This window comes from Somniosus microcephalus, chromosome 1 (assembly GCF_052327205.1).
Source record: "Somniosus microcephalus isolate GS21.2 chromosome 1, FLI_Smic_1.0, whole genome shotgun sequence".
NCBI lineage: Eukaryota > Metazoa > Chordata > Chondrichthyes > Squaliformes > Somniosidae > Somniosus > Somniosus microcephalus.
In genome coordinates this window covers 135,999,458-136,023,390 of record NC_140987.1, presented here as the reverse complement: position 1 = coordinate 136,023,390, position 23,933 = coordinate 135,999,458, and the positions used below count along the sequence as shown (strand labels likewise).

Below are 23,933 nucleotides of genomic sequence, written 5' to 3'. Positions count from 1 at the left end.
TATTTAAAAAGGGCAGTAGACAGAAGGCTGGAAACTATAGACCGGTTAGCCTAACATCTGTGGTAGGTAAAATTTTGGAGTCCATTATTAAGGAGACAGTAACAGGACATTTGGATAATCATAATTTAATAAGACAAAGTCAGCATGGTTTTATGAAAGGGAAGTCATGTTTGACAAATTTGCTGGAGTTCTTTGAGTAAGTAATGTATAGGGTGGATAAAGGGGAACCAGTGGACGTAGTGTATTTGACTTCCAAAAGGCATTTGACAAGGTGCCACACAAAAGATTATTGCTTAAGATAAAAAATCACGGGATTGGGGGTAATATTCTGGCATGGATAGAGGATTGGCTATCTAACAGAAGGCAGAGAGTTGGGATAAATGGCTCATTCTCAGACTGGCAATCAGTAACTAGTGGTGTTCCGCAGGGGTCAGTGCTGGGTCCCCAACTCTTTACAATCTATATTAACGATTTGGAGGAGGGGACCGAGTGTAACATATCAAAGTTTGCAGATGATACAAAGATGGGAGGGAAAGTAGTGAGGAGGAGGACACAAAAAACCTGCAAGGGGACGTAGACAGGCTAAGTAAGTGGGCAGAGATTTGGCAGATGGAATACAATACTGGAAAGTGTGAGGTTATGCACTTTGGCAGGAAAAATCGTAGAGCAAGTTATTATCTTAATGGCAAGAAACTGGAAAGTACTGCAGTACAAAGGGATCTGGGGGTCCTGGTGCACGAAACTCAAAAGGTTAGTATGCAGGTGCAGCAAGTGATTAAGAAGGCCAATGGAATGTTGGCTTTCATTGCTAGGGGGATAGAATATAAAAATAGGGAGGTATTGCTTCAGTTGTACAAGGTATTGGTGAGACCGCACCTGGAATACTGCGTACAGTTTTGGTGTCCATACTTAAGAAAGGACATACTTGCTCTCGAGTCAGTACAAAGAAGGTTCACTCGGTTAATCCCGGGGATGTGGGGATGGACATATGAGGAGAGGTTGAGTAGATTGGGACTCTACTCATTGGAGTTCAGAAGAATGAGAGGCGATCTTATTGAAACATATGATTGTGAAGGGGTTGGATCGGGTGGATGCAGGGAAGATGTTCCCGATGATGGGTGAAACTAGAACTAGGGGGCATAGTCTTAGAATAAGGGGCTGCTCTTTCAAAACTGAGAGGAGGAGGAACTACTTCACTCAGAGGGTGGTAGGTCCATGGAATATGCTGCCCCAAAAAGCTGTAGAAGCTACATCATTACATAAATTTAAAACAGAAATAGACAGTTTCCTAGAAGTAAAGGGAATTAAGGGTTACGGGGAGCGGGCAGGAATTTGGACATGAGTCTAGGTTCGGATCGGTCATGGCCCTGTGGGTAGCGGAGCGGGCCCAGGGGCCGTGTAGCCTGATCCTGCTCCTATTTTGTGTGTCTAATTCTGTTAGATTCAGGAGATGGTTCTGTGATAGTGGATTGGCGGTTAGGATCAGATCAGCCATGATCTTATTGAATGGCGGAGCAGGCTCGAGGGGCCGATTGGCCTACTCCTGCTCCTATTTCTCATGTTCTTATGTTCTTATGAAGGGCTGCTGAAAGTGGAAGGTCCATACGTCAGAGGCTCCTCTGGACTCGTCTCGACACCCCTGTGGCTGAATCATGAGAGTCTTACCTCATGCGCACTTTAGATGTTTGAGGGCCTCTGCATGCCAGCATCACTGAAAGTAGTCACATGCTCCAAGCAACATTGAAACTTCTGTTTATTGACACAAAAGTCTTTCATTACAGCTAAACAACGTAAAGTGAGCAGAAGCCATAACTTCCAAAATAAATGTGACCTGTTCGGCAAAGCAGCAAAACTCAACAAAAATCTGCAACTATAACAGCAGGTGAGGGTGTCCTTGAATTTGGACAAACAAATGTCTCAGCACCTCCCTCTACAACTGGCCCCTTGAGGGAGAACGACTTCTCGTTCGCGCCCGGCCCCTTCCCTCCCTGCTGCTCCTACGTAATTGCACCCCAGTGGCGGGCTCAAGGCTGGGGGACGCTTGCCGACTGTCTGGAAGCGCAGAAGCCCCTGAGGTACGGCCTGGCCGACCTCTGGGCTTGGAGGGTGTGGACGCAGGATGCTTGCTTTGAGCATGGCTGGAAGCAGTGTGGACTGCAGGTGGTGGCAGCTGCAATGCAGGCGTTCCAGCGCTGGCATGTGCAATGGTCTCCTGATGAGAGAGGACACCTGCACCATGGTCGGACGACACACTGGCTGTCTGAGGGGAGCGGCTCGGCTCATCCGCCACAATCGCAGGCTCCACGGATTCCTGACCTTGTACGTGAGTGGAAGGGCCCGGGGTGATCCTATCTGATGCAGAGAGGGTGGCTGCAGTGAGACATCGCGTTGCGTCAATCTGGCTGTGGAGGAGCCCAGCAAGTGAATGCGTGGCAACAGTGAGGACCTGTGTGCCAGGTGCCAGTGCTTCGGAGAAGGCCTGGACAGTTCTTCCCATGGCTTCGGACAAGGCAGGAGCCGACCGCTCCACTGCCTCGGACAAGCCCTGCACAGACCTTTCCAGGGATTGTCCGAAGCCCTGAACAGTCCTTTCCATTGCCGACTCAAAGCCGTGGACGGTCCTCTCCATTGTTGGGCCGAAGCCCTGGATAGTCCTGTCCATTGTGGCTCCGAAGCCCTGGATAGACCTGTCCATTGTTTCCCCGAACACCTGGAGAGTCCTCTCCATTGTTGCGCCAAACCCTGCAGAGTCCTCTCCATTGTTGCCCCGAAGTCCAACACACTCCTAGCCAATGAATCTATTGACTCAGGCATCTTCTCCACTGCAGCCATCAGCTCCGTGTGTCTCACCCAGGCCTGTTTGCTCATCTCTGCCAGGCGACGGACCTCATCTGCACTCTGTGCAGCAGTCATGACGACCTGCCTTGCCCTGCGGGGAGACGGTGGCCGAACTTGCCTATCCCCCCTGCGTTGCTCCATGCCGCTTGGTCCGGCAACTGGTTCATCCTCAGAGCCACCCCCCTCCCCTCCAGGGGACTACTATCCCCAGTCTGCAGATGTCTCAGCTCCCCGGATTCTGCAACGGCTGGTCCGGATTCCTCCTGGTCCTCGCCTCCGGTGGCACTGGCACTGGCAGCTTCAGCGCGTTGAGCCCGAGTTGGTGCAGCTTCATCTGAAAGTGGGAGGTGGAAGAGTGGCTTTAGCAAAAGTACAGATTTGCTGAAAGGCATGCCAGATTGCGGCATGGCTCTGACATGGCTGCACTCTGAGGATGCATGCTGGCGAGGGGACCAAGTGGAAGGCAACAGGTGGAAAAGGTGAGAGTCTTACCCTCGCTGTCGGTAATGGGGTCGGCAGATGCAGTGGTCACAGGACCAGACAGACGTCCTCCAAGTATCTGGTGCACTCTCTCCTCCAGATCCGTGAGAGTGACCACTTGTGCAGGTCCGCCACTGGTTCGACGCTGTTCTTTTCTAATCTGCACCATCTTGGACTGCAGGGGAAAGAAGGGGAGGTTCTGTTACATGAGGCCTTGAGACATTATCACATGTCCCACATTGTGCAAGAGCCCTTACATGAGGCCTTGAGACATCATCGCATGCCCCCTATTGTGCAAGAGTCCTTACATGAGGCCTTGAGACATCTGTCCATGTGTCTGCCCAGAAAGGGCCATGGGTGCATACTGACAGATGGCCAGTGGCGCATCATTGCAGCAGGATGCCCGAAGTCAGCTGCAGATGGAGGGAAGCACAAGTTTGGTAAACCATCACTCACCCTAACGATCCGTGTGAGGTCGTTGAATTTCTTCCTGCACTGAACAGGGGTCCTGGTCGCCATGCTGCTGGAGTTGACCCTCACAGCAACCTCCCTCCAAGATCATCGATAAGCCTTCTGATTTGGCCTCTTGCCATTATCCGGGTACAGGACCTGTCGACGGTGTTCAACTGCAGCCACCAAGTGGTCCAGAGCCTCAGTGCTGAAGCGCTCTGCTCTCTGCCTAACCTTCTCCATAATGAACAACTTTGTACCGCCAGACAAGGGCGAGCACCGAATCTGAGGCCTACAGGGCGTTGGGTGTTGAAGCTCAGTCTGACTGACCCACCCCTTTAAGAGCCGGCCGGCGCCTGCAGGTCTCGTGCTTTGCCGTAATTGAGTTCACCTGCGCTGCGCCCGTCCGCGTCGAAATTGAGTAGCGCCTGACCTTTTGCGCCTTAAGAGCACCGTGCAACGGCTGATTTAGCGCCTCAATCCCCTTTGGGGGCGATGCAACCCAATATCGCGCCAGGCGCGGATAGCTCTCGTCTGGCTATAAACTTAGCGCATCGCCAGTTCTAACGCCTCAAGCGGGGCTATACCCAATTTCTAGGCCATAGAGTCATAGTCATAGGGCTGGATTTTCATTGAGGAGTCGGGACTACAACTTTCGGGGTTGTAGTCCCGCCTCCATCGAGTTCTAGCCAACCCACGCGATTTTGACTTGATTGACCTTGTTGAGCCCACGCAGTGGGCTCAGCAGGCCAATTAAGGGCCATCCGGCAACAGGTGATGTCACAGATTGATATTTCATCTGTCAAGACCTTTTGACAGATGAAATATCAGTGTTCGACTGACAATCTGTACTCCAGGTTAATTCCTTCCTGTCAGGATGATTTAGAGATCTCCCTGGAACAGAAAGCTGAATGCTGGAACTTTTGACAAATCGCGGCCATTCTGCTTTCTGTGCCGGTGAGATGAGGGACTCCCGAGACCTGAAGGAAGGAAGGCTGTAAAGGTGAGTAAATGTAAGTACAACTTCTTTAAACACGCCAAACACACTTACCTCTGCACTCATGCACCCATCACTCACCTGAACACTGGACATCTCGAACCCTCCAAGCCCTTCAGCCCGACGGCCCGCCTCGCTAATTGGCGTGGTTTGGAGCCGTCGGGAATCCCACATTTCAACAATGAAAATAAGGATTAGGCTAAAGACTGCCTGGCGCTAATTATCGCCTCCGACAGCAAACTTGGCTTTTATCGCCCCTGGAGGTGATTGGAGCGCTAAATCAGGTGCTTCACACCTGTCTTAAGGCACAAAGGCTAAGGAGCGAGGCGCTACCTCAGAGCGCTGGTGAAGCAAGGAAGGGCAAATCAAAATGAACCTGCAAAGTGCTGCTCAGTACTCAAAACTCCTTCACACAACGTTGAATCTCTCCAGAAGTCTCTCTCTCTCTCTCTCTCTCTCTCTCTCAGAATGCGTGGTGCAAAAATGTCACCGACAAAAAAAGGCAGGAAGCGGCCGCCTTTAAATAGCGCTCCCCCAGTCCCTTTCTGACAGCAAAATGCTCCCCTCAACCTGTTGTTGCTAGTGGCAGGCGGTAAGGCAGGGGGGCGGCACTCAATATCCAGTCTGGGGCGCTAATGGGGCGTTGCGCGCTCGACTGACGTCACGATCTGCCGGCGCAGGAGATCGTGGCGGTAGTGTTTAGCGCTGCCGCAAAATGTCTAGTTAATTTCACGAGCGGCGCAAACATCGCCGTGCCCGGGCGCTAGTTGCTTTGCGCCCCAATTGGCGCCCTCTTAAGGCGCTAACCGGAGGCGCAAACAACTGAATTTTCCCCCCGAGTGTCTCCGCTTCCACTAATTCCGTCGGCAGCGAGTTCCACGCCCTCACCACTCGCTGCGTAAAAAGTTTTCCCTCACATCCCCCCTGTATCTCTTGCCCAAAACCTTAAATCTGTATCCCTTAGTCCTTGTACCACCAACTAGTGGGAACAGCCTTTCCCCAACTAGCCTATCCAAACCCGTTATAATCTTGTACACCTCTATCAAATCACCCCTGAACCTCCTTTGCTCTGATAAAAACAAATCCAGCTTCTCCAATCTGTCCTAGTAGCTAAGACCCCCATCCCCGGAACCATTCTGGTAAATCTCCTCTGCACACTCTCAAGGGCCTTCACATCCTTCCTAAAGTGTGGTGACCAGAACTGGACACAATACTCCAGTTGTGGCCTAACCAGCGCTTTATAAAGTTTCAGCATAACTTCTCTACTTTTGTACTCAATACCTCTATTTATGAAGCACAAGTTTCCATATGCTTTGCTAACCAAACTCTCAATATGTCCCGCCACCTTCAGGGACCTATGCACATTAATTCCCAGGTCCCTCTGTCCCTGTACACTCTTTAAAACTGTGCCATTAAGTGTATATTGCCTCTCCCTGTTCCTTCTGTCAAAATGTATCACCTCATACTTCTCTGTATTAAATTCCATCTGCCACTTGTCTGCCCATTCTGCTAGCCTTTTTATGTCCTCTTACAGTTGATTGGTATCATCTTCACTGTTTGCCAACTCCCCAAATTTGGTGTCATCGGCAAATTTAGAAATTCTACTCTGTATTCCAATATCCAGGTCATTTATATATAAATCAAAAAAAAGTGGCCCCAGCACTGACCCTTGGGGAACAGCGCTGTCTACCATCCTCCAGTCTGAAAAACAGCCATTTATCACAACTCGCTGTTTTCTGTCCTTAAGCAAATTCCTTATCCACTGACCCACCTATTCCATGAGCCTCAATTATGTTAATCAACCTTCTATGTGGTACTTTGTCAAATTCCTAAAATCCATGTAGACAACATCCATTGCATTCCCTTCATCAGTCACAGGATCACAGAAACCCCACAGTGCAGATAGAGGCCATTTCGGCCCATCGAGCCTGCACCGACACATATCCCACCCGATCCCCGTAACCCCTACACCAACACGTAGCCCCACGTATTTAATCCCCTAACACTAAGGGTCAATTTATCATTGCCAATCAACCTATCCCGCACATCTTTGGACTGTGGGAGGAAACCGGAGCACCCGGAGGAAACCCACGCAAACACGGGGAGAATGTGCAAACTCCACACAGACAGTCACCCGAGGCCGGATTCGAACCCGGGTCCCTGGCGCTGTGAGGCAACAGTGCTAACCACTATGCCACCGTGCAATCCTCCGATACTTCATCAAAAAATTCAATTAGATTAGTCAAACATGATCTGCCTTTTACAAATCCGTGTTGGCTCTCCTTAATTAGCTTAAACCTCTCCAAGTGCCTGTTAATTTTTTCCTTGATTATTGTTTCTAAAACTTTACCCACCACTGATGTTAAACTGACCAGCCTATAGTTACTAGGATTGTCCTTACACCCTTTCTTGAACAATGGTGTCACATTTGCCACTTTCCAATCCTCAGGCACCTCCTCTGCATCGAGGGAAGATTGGAAAATTATGGCAAGCCCTTCCGCTATCTCCTCCCCCAATTCCCTTAGCAACCTGGGATACAAGCCATCTGGACCAGGCGACTTGTTCACTCTAAGCATACCCACCCTTTTTAGTACATCCTGTCTATCAATTTTCATCCCTTCCATTGCTTCTATATTTTCCACTTCTATCGATATTTTGTCAGTATCCACCTCCTTAACAAATACTGATACAAAGTCACTCTATAAATAATTTAATACAGATACAGTTCTTCTTTTCAGAGCTACCTGAATTGAACAACTAGAATGTTTTATGTGTATGAATTTTGTCAAAGTGCTTAATATATTAAAAAATTGTATTTTAGCAATGCATTTCAAGGGAAAAATAACTTGTTCACACTAACACATATTAGCACTAGTCTTACCGGTAAGTGATTTGTTCACAGTTTTGGACAGAAACTATTTCTCAAGTTAAAAAATATTCAGCTGATGTCTCACAGTTTGACAATGTGTGAAGAATGCTTCAGACTATAATATCAAGTAGCAGAGAGCTCTCTCAATAAAGAAGTTATAAAATACTAAATGAATGTCTACCATTTTCATTGTTGCTTTGTAATATTTAGTAATTATACGCACTCTTGCACTATTCATGGATTCAGTCTTTTTTTACTGGATATTAAAAAAGTAATCAGAGGCAGATTAATTTCAACAAGCACACATGCTTATCATAACCCATGTGGAGAAAAACAGCTACATCTCAAGTATAAAAATTCCCTCATCCACATTCGTGGCAACAAGATTAGAGGACATGGGGTTGCTATTTTTATCAGTGAGAATCTAACAGCCAGAGAGAGACTTGGGGCAGAATTTTGTGGGGGTCAGCAGGCGCAATCGGTGGCAGGTCAGATGGGAAAACATTATTTTGACAGCAGGTCGGGACCAAGCGTCTGGTCTGCCAGCACTGAGCAGACCCGATATGCAGCGGCGGGGAGGCAACTGAAATCATTAGTGGCTTGTTTACAGCCACTTAACAATGCATTTCTTCCCAGCTTTTTGATTTTGACAGGTCGCCTACCAGTTTCCTGCTGTGCCAAGATCTTGTCAGTGAAGCTGGCGCAGGTGGTGACTTGCCATTCTTTCAGCTGATGAGTTGACAGCTTCAAATGTCAAGTCAAAGCTCCCAGCTGAATCAGATATATTCCCTTAGCCACTAGCTTCTCTAAACTGCACTTCCACTACAGATTCATAATGCTGCAAGTCTTTACACAAGTCTCCATCCAGTCTGATCTCATTACCTCTCTCACCATTGACAGATTGCTTTTGTCATCTCTACTTCACCTGCCATCTATTCCATCAGCATGGGTGTAGTGTATGTACTTTGCAGAAGGAACTATATTCTGCAGCCCCTGTATACTGCAGTACCAGTAGTGACCACCCCTGTATATAAGCCTGTGTAGTAACTTTGCATAGTTAGTTCCAGTTTGTCTCCACTCAGTAAAGACCTGTTATAACCAACTCCTGCAGTCCGTGTCTCAATTACACACGGACATAATACTGGCGACGAGCAGATCCGAACTTACCTACAGTCTGCACCACCTCATGGGGATCCATCCCTGAAGCGAAGTTGTCAGAGGTCGAGGCCAGAAGGAAGAAAGAAAAAAAAATAAAACAAACAGAAGAAACGGGCGTCGACCGTGGGCAACCGCCTCTGATTCATCGGAGTTGAAGATTTGCAGGAGAGGCTGTCGAGAGCGGGGCTTGGTTATCTTGTCGATGGTGTTCCAGCTAATCGGGCTGGTGGCAGGTAGTACACTGATCCTTCCTGGGCTGCGGCGGGCTAGAGCTCGATCGGGTGGCTTTTCAACGGGGCCGAGCAGCGTTGTCGGGAAGAGGAGAGGGTGGAGCACACAGGGCGCGGCCGGTGCTACGAAGCCGGGCAGCGTACAGACCCGAGAAGAGGGAGGAAAGTGTCCCATAGGGTTGCTCCGACGACGGGAAAATAAAAGAAATTAGAAGCGCGGAAAGCCGCGAGGAGCTGCAGTTTGCCACGGGAACCGCGGAGAGCGGCGTTAGCAGCAGCGCGGGGGGGGGGGAAGAGCGTGAAGACCATAGGGCGTCGCCATCAAGGCATAAAACGCCAGCAACAGCGCTAGCAGCAGCGGAGAAGACGGAAAGCGCGGGAGGCGCCATTTTGTTAAATCGGGGAAGAAGGCAAAGCGCGGGAGGCGCCATCTTAGATTTCCAAGATGCCGAAGACTGGCAATATCACTGCCTTCGATAATGCAATAGAAGACTGGACCACGTATGTGGAAAGAGTCGAAGTATATTGCGAGGCAAGCGAAGTAGCCGATGAGAAAAAGGCATCGGTACTACTAAACTTAACGGGCGCAAGAACGTATGGCCTATTGCGGAACCTGATTACTCCAGCCAAACCGATGGCGAAGAGTTTTAACGAAATTGTTGATATCCTACAGGAACACCTAAATCCTACACCGCTGCTGATAGCAGAAAGATTTAAATCCCACAGGAGAAATCAGCATAAAGATGAGAGCAATGCTGATTACCATACGGAACTACGCAAGCTATCAAAGCACTGCCAGTTCGGAGCAGGACTGGCAGATACCTTACGGGACAAATTTGTCTGTGGACTCCTGAGTGAAGGAACCCAGAAGAGGTTACTCTCAGAGAAAGAGCTGACGCTAGATAAGGCTTTCAGCGTGGCAGTATCGTACGAAGCAGCAGCAAGGGGAGCTGCGGAAATACAGCAAAAGCCACAGGAATACGGCACCCACGAAATGACACGGGGATTTGAAAAATGTTATCGCTGCGGCAGAACAACCCATGACCAGAAGGACTGCTGGTCCAAGGACAAAATATGCAGGCAATGCGGAAAGATGGGACACATTGCACGAGTTTGCAGGTCTGGGAAGAAGACTAACGACAACAAAAAGGCTACTAAGGAACAGTACAGGAAAGTACAAAAGATGACGGACAGTAGTTCCGAAGACCAGATGAGCGATAGTGAATCCGGCAACAAGAGACTAAGCTGGCTCAAACTTCACAATGTAATCGCAAAAGAGGATCACCGAACCATTTGGGTCACCCTCACGATAGCAGGGTCCCAAGTCAAAATGGAATTGGATACAGGATCAGCCCTGACCGTCATGAATCGACGAGACTACAAGTGGCTATTCTCACACATACCCTTGAAAGACACATCCATTGTCTTGAAGACGTATACGGGGCAAAAAGTATACCCCAGAGGGAAAATAAGGGTGCCTGTCGAATACAACGGCAAGGAAATACAGAAATTGTATCTGTACATACTGCAAGATAGTGGACCACCGTTATTGGGACGTGAATGGATCAGAAAGATAAGTTTAGACTGGCACTCCATTCAGGCACTGACGGTGGCTGGTAAAAAGGATGACGACGTCACACCTGGCCGATTGTCAAAAATCTTAGCTAACGCTAAAGAGGTATTTCAACAAGAACTGGGAACACTTAAAGGCGTAACCGCCTCGATAAAAATAGAAGAGAATTCAGCTCCGGCGATATGGCAAAGAGCGATGGAACAAGTCCTGCAAGGGATTCCGGGGACTCAGTGTTACTTGGACGACATCCTAGTGACAGGTGAAAGTGACAGTGAACACCTTGCCAACCTAGAGCAGGTGCTCACTAGACTACGTGAACATGGGCTATGAGCGAATCGCCCTAAGTGCGAGTTTTTTAAGAAACAGATATCGTATTGTGGCCACTTGATTGATGAAGAGGGGTTGCATAAGTCCCCTGACAAAATTGAAGCGGTAGTTAAGGCTCCAGCGCCTGAAAATGTGTCGCAACTGAGGTCATTCCTCGGATTGGTGTATTACTACCATAAGTTTTTGCCAAATTTGTCCACAATTCTGCACCCACTGAACGCCCTACTACGAACGGGAGTAGCATGGAAATGGAGCGATGAATGTAAGCGGGCCTTTCAGAAGAGTAAGGACCTAATCACTTCAAGAGAAGTATTGGCTCACTACAACCCATCACTACCGATAAGACTGGCGTGTGATGCGTCTCCCTACGGTGTTGGGGCGGTACTGTCACATAAATTTCTTGATGGTTCAGAGAGGCCGATAGCTTTTGCATCACGCTCGTTAACTTCAGCCGAGCGTAACTACGCCCAGATTGACAGAGAGGCCCTCAGCCTGGTGTGGGGGGTGAAGAAGTTCAATCACTACCTGCACGGTCAGAAATTTACTCTACTAACTGATCATCAACCTCTCGTCTCCATTTTCAACCCTCAGAAGGGCGTACCGATAATGACGGCACAACGGCTACAGAGGTGGTCCCTTTTCCTAGGGGCACACCAATATGACATCGAGTACAAAGGAACTAAACAGCATGGGAATGCTGATGGATTGTCGCGCCTACCGTTGCCGACGGTGGAAGAAGAACTGGCAGTGGATCTAGTGGAGTTATTCCACTCGACTATAGTCGAATGGCTCCCTGTGACGAATGCAAACATAGAAAAGGAAACACGAAATGACCCGACACTATCCCGGGTCTATGATTTAACGGTGAAGGGATGGCCAGCACATGGCGAACCACTGCTGTCAGCATTCTCGCCGAGAAGAGAACAGCTGTCAGTGTGCAGAGGAACCTTGATGTGTGGATCCAGAGTAGTAATTCCACCCAAATTGAAGGATAGAGTGCTCAATGAGCTTCATGAGGGTCATCTGGGAGGGGTAAAAATGAAGAACTTAGCCAGAGCGTTTGTGTGGTGGCCGGGAATCGATAGAGAAATCGAAGAGATGACCAAGAGCTGTACAGGATGCCAGAAGGTCCAAAACGCCCCACCACAAGCCCCTCTACATCCATGGGAGTGGCCCTCATCTCCATGGCAAAGGGTGCACATTGATTTTGCTGGTCCCTTTATGGACTCGATGTTTTTAATTGCGGTGGATGCACATTCAAAGTGGCCAGAGGTAATAAAAATGTCCTCAACCACCACAGAAAAAACTATCACAGTCTTACGAACCATATTCGCCAGGAATGGGCTGCCTGAACAGATTTGCTCTGACAATGGACCACAGTTTGTGTCTGAAGAGTTCCGGAGGTTCTTAAAGAACAATGGTGTTAAGCATTACACATCCGCCCCATATCATACAGCCACTAATGGATTGGCCGAGAGGTTTGTTCAAACATTCAAGGCGGCTATCAAGGCAATGTGTAATGAAGATATACCCCTACAACACAAGGTGGATAACTTCTTGTTTGCCTACCGGAATGCGACACATGCGGTTACCAACCAAACTCCAGCCATGATGTTCTTCAATCGAAGACTACGATGCCGCTTGGATTTGGTTAAGCCAAACGTCAGAAGAGATGTGGAGAACAGGCAGTTTCAGAATATGAATGAAAGGCCGACCAGGAGTTTTAAGATAGGTCAACCAGTTTTGGCCCGGGACTACCGCACAGAGAAATGGCAGCCAGGAACGATCTGTACACGGCAAGGACCTCTAATGTACCGTGGACGTTGGAAAGAGCATTGTAAGGCGCCATGCTAACCAGATTCTAGAGTCACTGGAAAACGTCAATTCCACACCACGATCTGATACACCTGGTGATGAAACCGAAGTACCAATTGCATCTACCTCAGAATCGGGAATATTGGAAGCAGACGAACCCAACAACGACGTTGATTCCGAATCAACTCTGCCAGAAGAACCTGATACCCCAAAGAGGCGTTATCCAGACAGAATCAGGAAGCCTCCTCAAAGACTGAACTTATAATTGCTTAACTTCAGCTAATGTATATGACAACTGTAATTGTAAATATGTTATTTAATTATTAATCGAATGTTATGTACTGTTTAGCTAAAAGGGGAGGAATTGTAGTGTATGTACTTTGCAGAAGGAACTATATTCTGCAGCCCCTGTATACTGCAGTACCAGTAGTGACCACCCCTGTATATAAGCCTGTGTAGTAACTTTGCATAGTTAGTTCCAGTTTGTCTCCACTCAGTAAAGACCTGTTATAACCAACTCCTGCAGTCCGTGTCTCAATTACACACGGACATAATAATGGGTGTCCTCTATACTCGCTCACCTTGGTCCTCAGAATCCCACCACAATCAGCCTCTGCATCAGCATCACCAGGCATACCAGCAGCACCAACAACACCAACCTTCTCCACAATCAACTGATGCTGCACAGGACATAGGGCATCAGCACATGACCACATTGCTGCCTGGGAGGTCAGGGATGGCCTCACCATTGCCAGATTTACTTCACTTGACGCTGTTCACCCTGGCTGCCACATGATGCATCAGGTTGGCACCACCCCACACCAACACTATAAAGCATCCTACAATGCCCAAGCCATTCCTTTCACACTCTTTACCATTGCGGGGTTACCGTTATGTCTCACTATTCACTGCAACTCGCTAAGCCACTTTCAAAGGTGCACACAAACCTGTCCAAGAATGCAAAGTGTTCAAAATAAAGGTTTCAATGTTTGACAGCACATTCACAGAAACTTTACATGAACATTGCATAAAATACCCAAGTGCCTACCCTTGTGTGTTGTTAGTTGGTATGATTGCACTAGAATGAGGGTGAGTGTGAGGGGTGGATAGTGAGATGGGGAAGTGATAATGTAGATAGAGAGGGATGGGTGGAGGTGCAAGGTAAGTTGGTGCGAGTAAGGATGTGCAGGAGTAGGGTAGGGAAGGCAGAATGATAGGGATGTGATGAGTGGCACAGCAGGATGAGGTTGAGTGTGGCTTTGTACCAACGTTTTGTGATCTACTGAGAGGTTTGAACCACTACAGCCTGATCCTCCCAACGACATCCCTGCTTGTGTCCTCCTGTACAATGTGCAACCAGGCTGCGTTGGTCTCCTGGGGGGGGCGGTCTCTTCTGTCCAGGAGGGAAGAGAACCTCCCTGCGTGCTGTGACTCCCTCCATAAGCATATGGAGGGAGTCATGGGAGAGCCTGGGTGCGGCCATGCACCTCTGTGCAGTGCTTGTCAGTGTTTGCAGCGCCTCAATTCTTTAGAACATTGACATCACAAATGTCAAAATCAATTTGCTCATGGTCCCTTTAAGGAAACCAGCTGCTGACGCGTCATCAAATGACATCATCAGGCTAGCTTCCTTCAATTGGCCGGCAAACGCGCTGGGCGGTCTTAACAAGCCTAATCAGGGGAAAATCATTTTGGACAGCAGGCTGGAGCGGTCAGCGCCCGCCACAATTGGTAAAATCCAGCCCTTGATTTTGCCTCATTAGGTACAGCAGAGGTTATCTGGATTCAAATGAACTAAGGCAGGGACTTATTATTGGTAATTTTTATAGACCCCATGGTCAGACACTTGAACATGATGAGTTATTATGGAAACAGATTATAAACTGTTTTTATATGAAATGCCACCTTTGTTTGATGGGTGATTTTAATTTTCCTGGAATTCAGTGGCACGATGGTTTACCCTCTGTTGAGGTGAGAAGTGCAGCTGAAAATTCTGTTGAAAATATACAAGACTGTTTCCTGACTCAGCATGTTAATGAAGTAACTTGGGATAATCATATATTAGATCTAGTGTTTAGTAATGAGTCTGGCCTCCATGTGGGGGAACATGTGGCCAACAGTGACCACAACATTATATGGTTTCAACTGGCTGGTAGAACTAAAGACACTGAGAACTTGCAACTTGTACCTGAGTTCAGAAGAGGAAACTTCACTAAAATGGCAGACGATTTGGAACGGGTAAATTGGCTAACCCTACTTTGTGGTGATGAGATCGACGTAGAATATAAATGGAAAGTTTTTAAGAAGATTAAAAATGTGGGGGACAAATATGTATCCAAAGTCAAAAGAAGGGTGTGTGGTAAGAAAAAGCCCAGATGGCTGACTGGTTATGTATAAAGACAAATAATATGCAAACAGAAATGTTTCTATAAATTAAAGGCATCTAATACACCACTAAACAACGTTGAATATAAGGAACGGCTAAAGAAGACAGATCAGCTAAAGGCTAATGCAAAAGAGGATCGTAGACAAATGTGGAAGTAATGGGAAAAGATTTTTTAGTAATGTGAAAAGTCAGAACTGTCAAAGATTGTATTGGGCCATTAAAGGATGTCCAAGGACAGGTTACAATGAACTCATTGGGTATGATGAAAATATTAAATGAGCACTTTGCATCAGTCTTCACTCTTGAAGATGATGCGCGACTATTAGAATTGAATGATTATAATAATAAAACTAGTAATATTAAATTAGATGAACATATTGTTTTAGACAGAATTAAGAACTTGAAAATAGATAGAGCAGCTGGGCCAGATGATATCCACCCGAGGGTCCTCAGGGAGATGGGACACTTGCTGTGTGAGCCCCTAGCCCATATTTTTAGTAGTTCACTGTACTCTGGGATGGTTTCCGTAGACGGGATGGAGGCTTATATAGCTCCCATCTTTCAAATGGTGACAAGACGGACCTGGGTAATTATAGGCCCATTAGTTTGACTTCAGTAATAGGAAAGATGCTTGAGGGAATCCTTAGGGATGCAATATATGATTGCTTGGATAGAGGGGGACACCCAACATGGCTTCATAAAAAGGTCATGTCTTACAAATCTAATTGTATTTTTTGAAGAAGTTATGAAGATGGTGGATAAGGGAAGCCCAGGAGACATTGTCTACTTAGACTTCCAAAAAGCTTTCGATAAGGTACCACACAAAAGGCTTCTCTACAAGATTAAAGCCTCTGGTATTAGTGGTACTATATCGAGTTGCATTGACAACTGGCAGGCTGGATGCAGGTAAAAAGTAGTTATAGATGGATTTGGATCTGTTTGGAGACCAGTCACCAGTGGTGTCCCGTAGGGATCGGTGTTGGGAGCGTTGCTCTTTACTATTGTTATCAATGATGTGGATGCAGGTGTCAGGGGCATGATCTGCAAATTTGCAGATGATACTAGGATCTGTGTGAGTGTTAGGACTAGACAATGCTCAACTGCTTCAGGTGGATCATAATGTGTTGGAAGATTGGACTCATGACTGGCAAATGATGTTTAATTTGGGTAAGTGCAGTGTTCTGCATGTGGGCAGGGCAAATGCTCAACATTCATACACCCTTCAGGGAAAAGCATTAAAGAAGATGGAGAAAGAAAGATATCCAGGCATTCTAGTGCATAGAACTCTAAAGGTACATGAGCAATGCTGTGAAGCGATAGCTGGAGCAAATAGAGTATTAGGATGCATTCATAGGACAATTGAGTACAAGATGAGGCATACTATTTTGTCCTTGTACAAGACCATGGTCAGGCCTCACTTTGAATACTGTGTCCAGTTTTGGTCTCCTCACATGGTGGGTGATATTGAGGCTTTGGAAAGGGTGCAGAGGAGGGACACTAGACTAATTCACAGTTTAAAGCATCTTAGTTATCAAGATAGGCTAAAAGAGTTGGGACTTTACACTTTAGAGAAGCGTAGACTATGTGGGGATCTGATTGAGGTTTATAAGATGATGAAGGGAATAGATTGTGTTCCAGTGACAGTTTGTTCCAATTAAAAAGTTTAGGGAGGACCAGGGCTCACAATTTTAAGCCGTGTAACGCTAGATCAAGGTTAGATGTCAGGAGGTGGTTCTTTTCCCAGAGAAATGGACCTCTGGAACAGGCTGCTGTCTCGTGCAGTGGACACCGATTCACTGAATTCCTTCAAGCGAGAGCTGGAACTGTTTCTGGTTGGGGCAGACATTATCTCTTACAAAAGGTAGTTACTTCTGGGAATTCAGTGCCAGAATGATCTCATAGACTAGTTTCAATCATCTAGATGGGTCGTAGAGGAATTTCTCAGATTTTCTTCCTTCCAAACTGGCCTGGGTTTTTATCTGTTTTTTTTGCCTCGCCAAGGAGATCACATGGTTTTGGGTGGGGTGGAGATATGACAATTGTGTGGGACTGACTGGATGGACCAGAGGGTCTTTATCTGTCCGTCATTGTTCGTATATTCGTACTAGACCAAATCAGTTATCTTAAATGCTTATCGTTTAATATTCCCTGCACCAACATCACAAGTAGACAACATTTTGTTGAGAATTCTGAGTCTCAAATTATAAATTCCCAGAGGCACAGTTACAGGCATGTGTAATCATTAACTCATGGTGTCATTGCACAGTGGGAGGGAGATTTGGTACTGCAATCTGCCAAGTTCCTAAGCTCAGCTGTGCTGCATGGAGAAGTGGCAAGTGGGGGCCATTTGGCATCCTTTGTCGGTAGGAAAATTGGATGGAGTCTTGTTGTTATGCTGCTGTATGCCTCATACTGGCTGGCTCTAATGTGGTTAGGGTAGGATTCTGTTGACGGGTTGTACCTCACCTCCCCATGCCCTGCCTTGACCAGCCTCACCTCTGACAGTAAGACATGCATGGCCTGGCAAGACAATAGAAAAAAACATCATCTGGGAAATCAGAGGGCCATATACTGTCTAAAAGATAAGTGGAAATAAGTAGAGAAGAGAGAAAAAAGGAACTGGGTCATTGTTATTCTCCTTTACAGAATCCAACTTTGCCATTTATGATATGTTTGCAGTATGCAAAGTAAGCAGGATTTATATTTGGAAATAATATTCAAAAGAAAATGTGAATGTAAGGATTGCAAAATTTTAAATGGGCACAATACATTTTAGATTTCATGGATGTTGCAGCAATTTTATCTTTAAGATATACGAAGTAATTTCAAAAATTGAATGTTAGAATTAAGCAGTTAAATTGCTTAATTATCATCACCTCCCTTCCTATAAGGTTTGCCTGTTCTGAAGTAGCACCTAACCATAAACACATAACAGTCTGTTGCATTTGATACTTGGATGAAACCTTATCATGGAGCAGGTACAGTTGGGATTCAGAGAATGAAGGACTTTTTACTGCAATATCAGTCACTGCCAAGTATATGCTGGTGTTTAATTTTAAATGAAAACAATCATTAAACTAAAAGACAGGATTATAGTTTGAAGCATGGACAAAATATTGCTGTTTAATTCTATAAAAATTGTGGCTGGCAAACAAATTCAAATGTACAGAAAATAGATTTCTTTTTAAACACGAGCTAGCTATTGCCTGTCAAACAGTAAGGATCATAATGCTACATCAGCTTTTTGTTTCTCAAGGGGATATCTGGTTAAGGCATGTCTGGTTGTAGACTCAAATTTAGAAGCTTATTTAATGTGAGCTACATTTTCCAAACTTTTCTTTAAAGTAAGTCTTTAAATAGTGGGGTCAATCTGACAACATTAGAAATAGCTGAAATAGGCTTTCCCAATGGTTGATTAACATTATCCAGTGAGTAGCTGTGCCAGAGAGACAAGGAAAGTTGTAGCTTTGATCCCCAATCTTTGTTGAATTAGCTGGTCTCAGCTTGGGTGACAGTAGAGGTGCTACAATGAGCATCAGCACCTCTTGGCCAAGGATGAGAAATTGGGGTAGTGTTATTGGTCCTGATTGCAATACAGTGAGTGGATTGTAGTTATCAGGTGAAAACAGGGTTATGCTGTTTGTAAGTTCCTCTTCTCCCCACTACCACCAATCATCAAATAATCTTCTAACACTTGTGTAATGTTATAAATGTGTGTGCCTAGTTTAGAGCCTTCCTGATGGCAGAGCACAGCAGACATTCAGGCACATGTGGCTCACAATTTTACATTGATTAATTTTAATAAGGCTAATAAATAAATAATGCCCAACATTATCCAGTGAGGCATTGGAGGGTGCTTGGCACCCGTGGAATCATACCCCAAGCAAGGAATCAATATCTTCAGCAGATGGATAGAGAGGGTAGAAAATTATTCAGAGAAAAACAAGAAATAGCTAAAGAATCAAAGTTTAGCTGGATGCACGTTAACTCTTTAGACCAATTATAAATGGAAGAAGTTCACTTTTTGCTTGCAGTCAAATTAAAGTAAATCTGGGAATGATTAATACTTCAGGGAATTATAGCTATCATAATTCATACCATTTGCAACTGGACTTTATTTTTATATCTTACTGAAAGGATAAACACAATTATGATTTATCACCAAAAAATGGACTCTAAGCCCAGATTAATAGAAAAGTCTTCTCTGTCAGTTGCAACATTCATCATCAAATAAGTATGCACAACCTCAACCCAATTTTTAGCAGGAGCAGTCACAGAAACAAACCAGTCCAAACTCCAAATTTATCAATAAACTGGCAAAGTCACTCAGAGTTGCAATAATAATGGTTGATGTAGCATTGGCTTACTTCCTGTTGATGATCTCAAAATCTTCACCATAAAAATATAAATGATTAGGATACTGGCTCAATCACATTAAAATGTATCCTAGATAGCTTGCATCAATCATCATTCCAACAAAAACAATGGTTAGATCTTTGGGCTCTTTGCCTCCAAACAAAAGCCAGGGATTAAACCTAGGACCTTATTAAGGTGACAATTCCCCTTTAACTCTTAACACAGTACAAACTGACTTACTTTTCTGGGCATAATCGAGCTTTGTTGGACCTGGATACATTTACTTATCTATTGGTAGCCCTTTCTGGTTTAACATATTTTCACACATCAATGATTATTTTTATAACGCAAACCAATCAATGATTATTTTTATAACGCAAACCAATCAATCATTTCAATATTCAGGTGCTGGAAATCTGAATCAAGAAACAAAAAATGCTGAAAACATTCAGCAGATCAGGCAGCATCTGTGGAGAATGGAAAAAGGTTAATGTTTCAGGTCTAACCCTTCATCAGAACTGGACGATATTACAGATGAACAGCTTATAAGGAGGAACAGAAAGAAAAAAAAAGGCAGCATACAAGAGAAAAAAAAGAATGACCTGTAAAATGATCAGGTGGAGATCAGGAGATGGTTAAATGACCTAAGTGATAATAACATAAGACAAAAGGAGGCACGATGAGAGACACTTGAGAAATAAAAGACACATGAAATCCAGAGACTGTATGAATAGTTCCTACTTTTATTTCTCTAATTTCTCTCATCATGCCTTCTTTTGTCACGTTATCACTTCTGTCATTTAACCATCTCCTGTCCTCCACCTAATCACTTTGCTGGTTATTCTTTTTCTTTTCTTGTGCATGCAGTTTTTTATTTCCCCCCCACCTTCCTTTGCTCTGTTCCTCCTTATAAGCTGTTAATCTGTAATATCTCCTAGTTCTGACAAAATGATATACCTGTAATGTTTTTTCCTCTCTCCACAGATGCTGCCTGACCTGCTGAGTGTTTCCAGCATTTTCTGTTTTTGGTTCAGTCTTTGTGCTTTTGATTGGTCTGAAGTCCAGCTTTTTAGCCAGAGTCATAAGTGTCAGCTTGGTTCAGTTGTAACATTGTCACCTCTGTCAGCAGGTTGTGGCTCCATGTCATGCCTAAGCACATAACCTTGAGCACTTGGCACATTATTGAGGGAATGCTGTTTTTCAGATTTACTGCCCTTCAGGTGAGACATTAGCCTAGATTTTCAGACAGACATTATTTTAACATTGGCATTACCCATGAGTTAAAATCTATGCTGTTAAATTGAAGCCTTATCTGCCTGTTCAGATGGACATAAAAGATCCCATGGTACTTTTTGAAGAGGAACAGGGAATTTCTCTGATTTCCTGGCCAGTATTCATCCCTCAACCGATACCAGATTAACTGGTCCTTCATCTGATTTTCTATTTATGGGACATTGCTATGCATAAATTGGCTGCTGTGTTTACCCACATGGTAACAATGACTACACATCAAAAATACTTTATTGGAAGTGAAATGTTTTGGGACATTCTGAGAGACATGATAAAGGGTATATAAATGCAGGCTTTTTTTTTAAAGAGGAAAGTAAGGTTTAGAATAAATAGACGTTTTGAAAATCCACATGTTATACTTTATAATAAAGAAAACATGGAACAATAATTACCCCGGACTCCTTTTATATAATAGACCTATAGGCCTAGAAATTCAGTATAGCCACGTTCGGGGCGCTAAAGTCGGGCGGCCGCTAAAGTTTGCGCCCGGCGCAAGTTCACGCCACCTTCGCCGATATTCAGTCACATCGCCCCAAGAGGTTGCTGCTGCGCTAAAACAGGCGATGCACGACTATCATTAGGCGCTAAGCCGGCGGTCCGGGGCGATATCCCCGAGGGCGGGCGCAGCGCAGGTGCGGCGAGTTGCTGATTGACGGCAGACACTCTGGCGCCGGTCAGCTCTTAAAGGGGGAGGGTGGACTTGTCTGGCTGCCATGCCCTGCGCACTGCAGCCCTGAAGCAAGGCCTGACCAATGCTGGTTCATCAGTTCTACGCCCTGGACCATGGTGAAGCCCGCTATTCTTCCAAATCCCATTGTACGCTCTTGCTGCTTGTCCAGGGTCATGGGGAAGGAGATGTACTGACGTCTCCTTCTGAAAAGGGCATTGTTCACCTGTCGGATGCAGCAATGTTGGCAATGTCCCCAGTAGTGGATTGGAAGGAGCCGGTGGCATAGAAGTTGAGAGCCACCGTCACCTTCACTGCCACCGACAGAGACGTCCTGCTCCTCAGCTGTGGCTGCAGATCTCTGCGAAGCAGGTGGCAGATCTCAGTGACCACCTCCCTTCTGAATCGCAGCCTCCGAACACACTGCTCCTCAGACATGTTCAGATATGAGAACTGCTGGCGGTATACCCTGGGTGGGTAAGGCCTCCTGTGCCGACACCTGTTGGCCCTTCTCCGTCTGGCCATGACTGGCACTCTCTCACGGCGTCTCTGATCCATTTGAATGCAATGCAGAAAGCCAACGTTTCCACCCATTGTAGCCCCCATTACAGTATATGTGGCGACTCAAGGCTATGGCACTGAAAGTGAAATCCAAGTGCAAAGCTCTGGCCTGAAGCCAGAAGTACCTGTGCAAGCGCTGAATCAAAGCAGAAAGCTCTCTGCCTTTGTCTCTCACACAGAAGGATTGGCACAAAATGGCTGTCACTTATAATGCAGGAGGAGTCCCCTTTAAATAGCGCCCCCCGCACCCCGCAGCGACTGGGAACCGTTCCCCTCTACCAGTCGCTGGGGGCGCCAGGCGCAAAGAAGGGCGGCGCCACTGAAGTTCCGGTTCGGGGCGCACAAAGGGCGTTGCACGATGAAATGACGTCAGGATCTGCGCGCGCAGCTGAGCGCGCGCAAAGACTTTGCGCCGACGCTAAATCTCTAGTGAAGTTGGGGAGAGGCGCAGGTCGCGCTGCGCCCGGCCGCTAGCCGCCTAGCGCCCAACATCTCCTCCTCCTAAGGCGCTACCGGCTGGCGCAAGCAACTGAATTTCTAGGCCATAAAGCCTACAAGAAAAAAATTTCAGCCAATGAGTAGACTCAGCTTTTAATAGTCCAATGTAGTTATCTGTTCACAAATTATGACATACATTATACATGTTTAACAACTCAGAGGAGCTATTCTAAGACAAATACTGATATTCTACTCACAAAAAGAGATTCTCCATAATATAATTATAGTCAGGTCGACTGCTCTCTGGCAGGAAACATGCAGCAAACACAATGATGGCATTGAGTCCATCACTATAGTATCCTGAGGAAAACAAGAAAGAATTTGTTTAATATTGTGCACTGCTAACAGAATTACCTAGAATCTTTTAGCATTGCAAGGAAACAGGAAATCTAGTAATTGTAACAGCAGCTCAAGCTTCTTTCTTTCTCACTCAGAAGAACATTAAGTGCCAATTGCAGAGTGCACCATAATGGAAACACTATTAAAAGACTTCTGAATCTGTACTGTTTCAAATTTATAAGTTATTTCATTGTCTGCTCCTGTAAAAAAAAAAGTATACAAAACATCAATGAATTCTGTTTACAACTACTTGATTTGGGAATTCAAATAGACTGAACAGGGTCTCTAAACAGCACCATGGAAATAGTGCAGAATTTGAATCCAAATTTTTAAAAATTCAGTCTGTGGAGCTATTGCAGCAGGTGCGAATTCTTGTGCCTAATTTGCTTTAGGCAAATTATTCTGGTTGCAGTGGTTGCAGGCTGTATTCATTGTGTGAGGGCATTTCATCCAACTGTACACGTGCCAAATATTATTTACATGTCTAATGATCACGACTCAAGTCATAACATATGGTGGTAAGTAAATAGTGTAATTTCAATGCTTGGCATAATGGCTTGATTATTAAGCTGAGATGCCCTAAAGTGGCATTGGGGATGCCAAAGTAGGAGTCCATTGTCCAGATTTGTTCCGTAATGTTCAGTTTGTGTAACACAGCCAAAGAGCATCAAAGATGAAGGCGAAGAAGTAGCGAAGCAAATCAATGGCTGCAGAAGTACCTTGGATCTTAAATAACAACAGAAAATGCTGGAAGCACTCAGCAGGCCAGGCAGCATCCGTGGAGAGAGAAACAGAGTTACTGTTTCAGGTCTGTGACCCTTCGCCAAAACTGGCAAAAGTTAGGAATGTAACAGGTTTTAAGCAGGTGCAGAGGCAGGGAAAGGCGGGGGGGGGGGGGGGGGGGAGGTGGAGGAAGGGGAAGGAACAAAAGGGACGGTCTAAGAACATAAGAAATAGGAGCAAGAGTAGGCCAATCGGCCCCTCGAGCCTGCTCCGCCATTCAATAAGATCATGGCTGATCTGATCCTAACCGCCAATCTACTATCACAGAACCAGCTCCTGAATCTAACAGAATTAGACACACGAAATAGGAGCAGGG

The 23,933-nt window shown here is 45.8% G+C and overlaps 1 protein-coding gene across 12 annotated transcripts in view; it reads right to left on the bottom strand.

Annotated features, from left to right (window-relative positions):
* The window catches only part of LOC147124368 (protein prune homolog 2-like), a 716,966-nt gene that overhangs the window by 71,897 nt on the left and 621,136 nt on the right, over nucleotides 1–23,933 (bottom strand). For 11 of the 12 annotated variants that reach the window (XM_085985968.1, XM_085985885.1, XM_085985895.1 and 8 more), the window contains one exon: nucleotides 22,693–22,795. In XM_085985968.1, the coding sequence (XP_085842094.1) occupies nucleotides 22,693–22,795 (103 nt within the window). Of the gene's footprint in view, nucleotides 1–22,692; nucleotides 22,796–23,933 lie in introns of those variants that run through there. The other variant, XM_085985977.1, reaches the window with a different exon arrangement.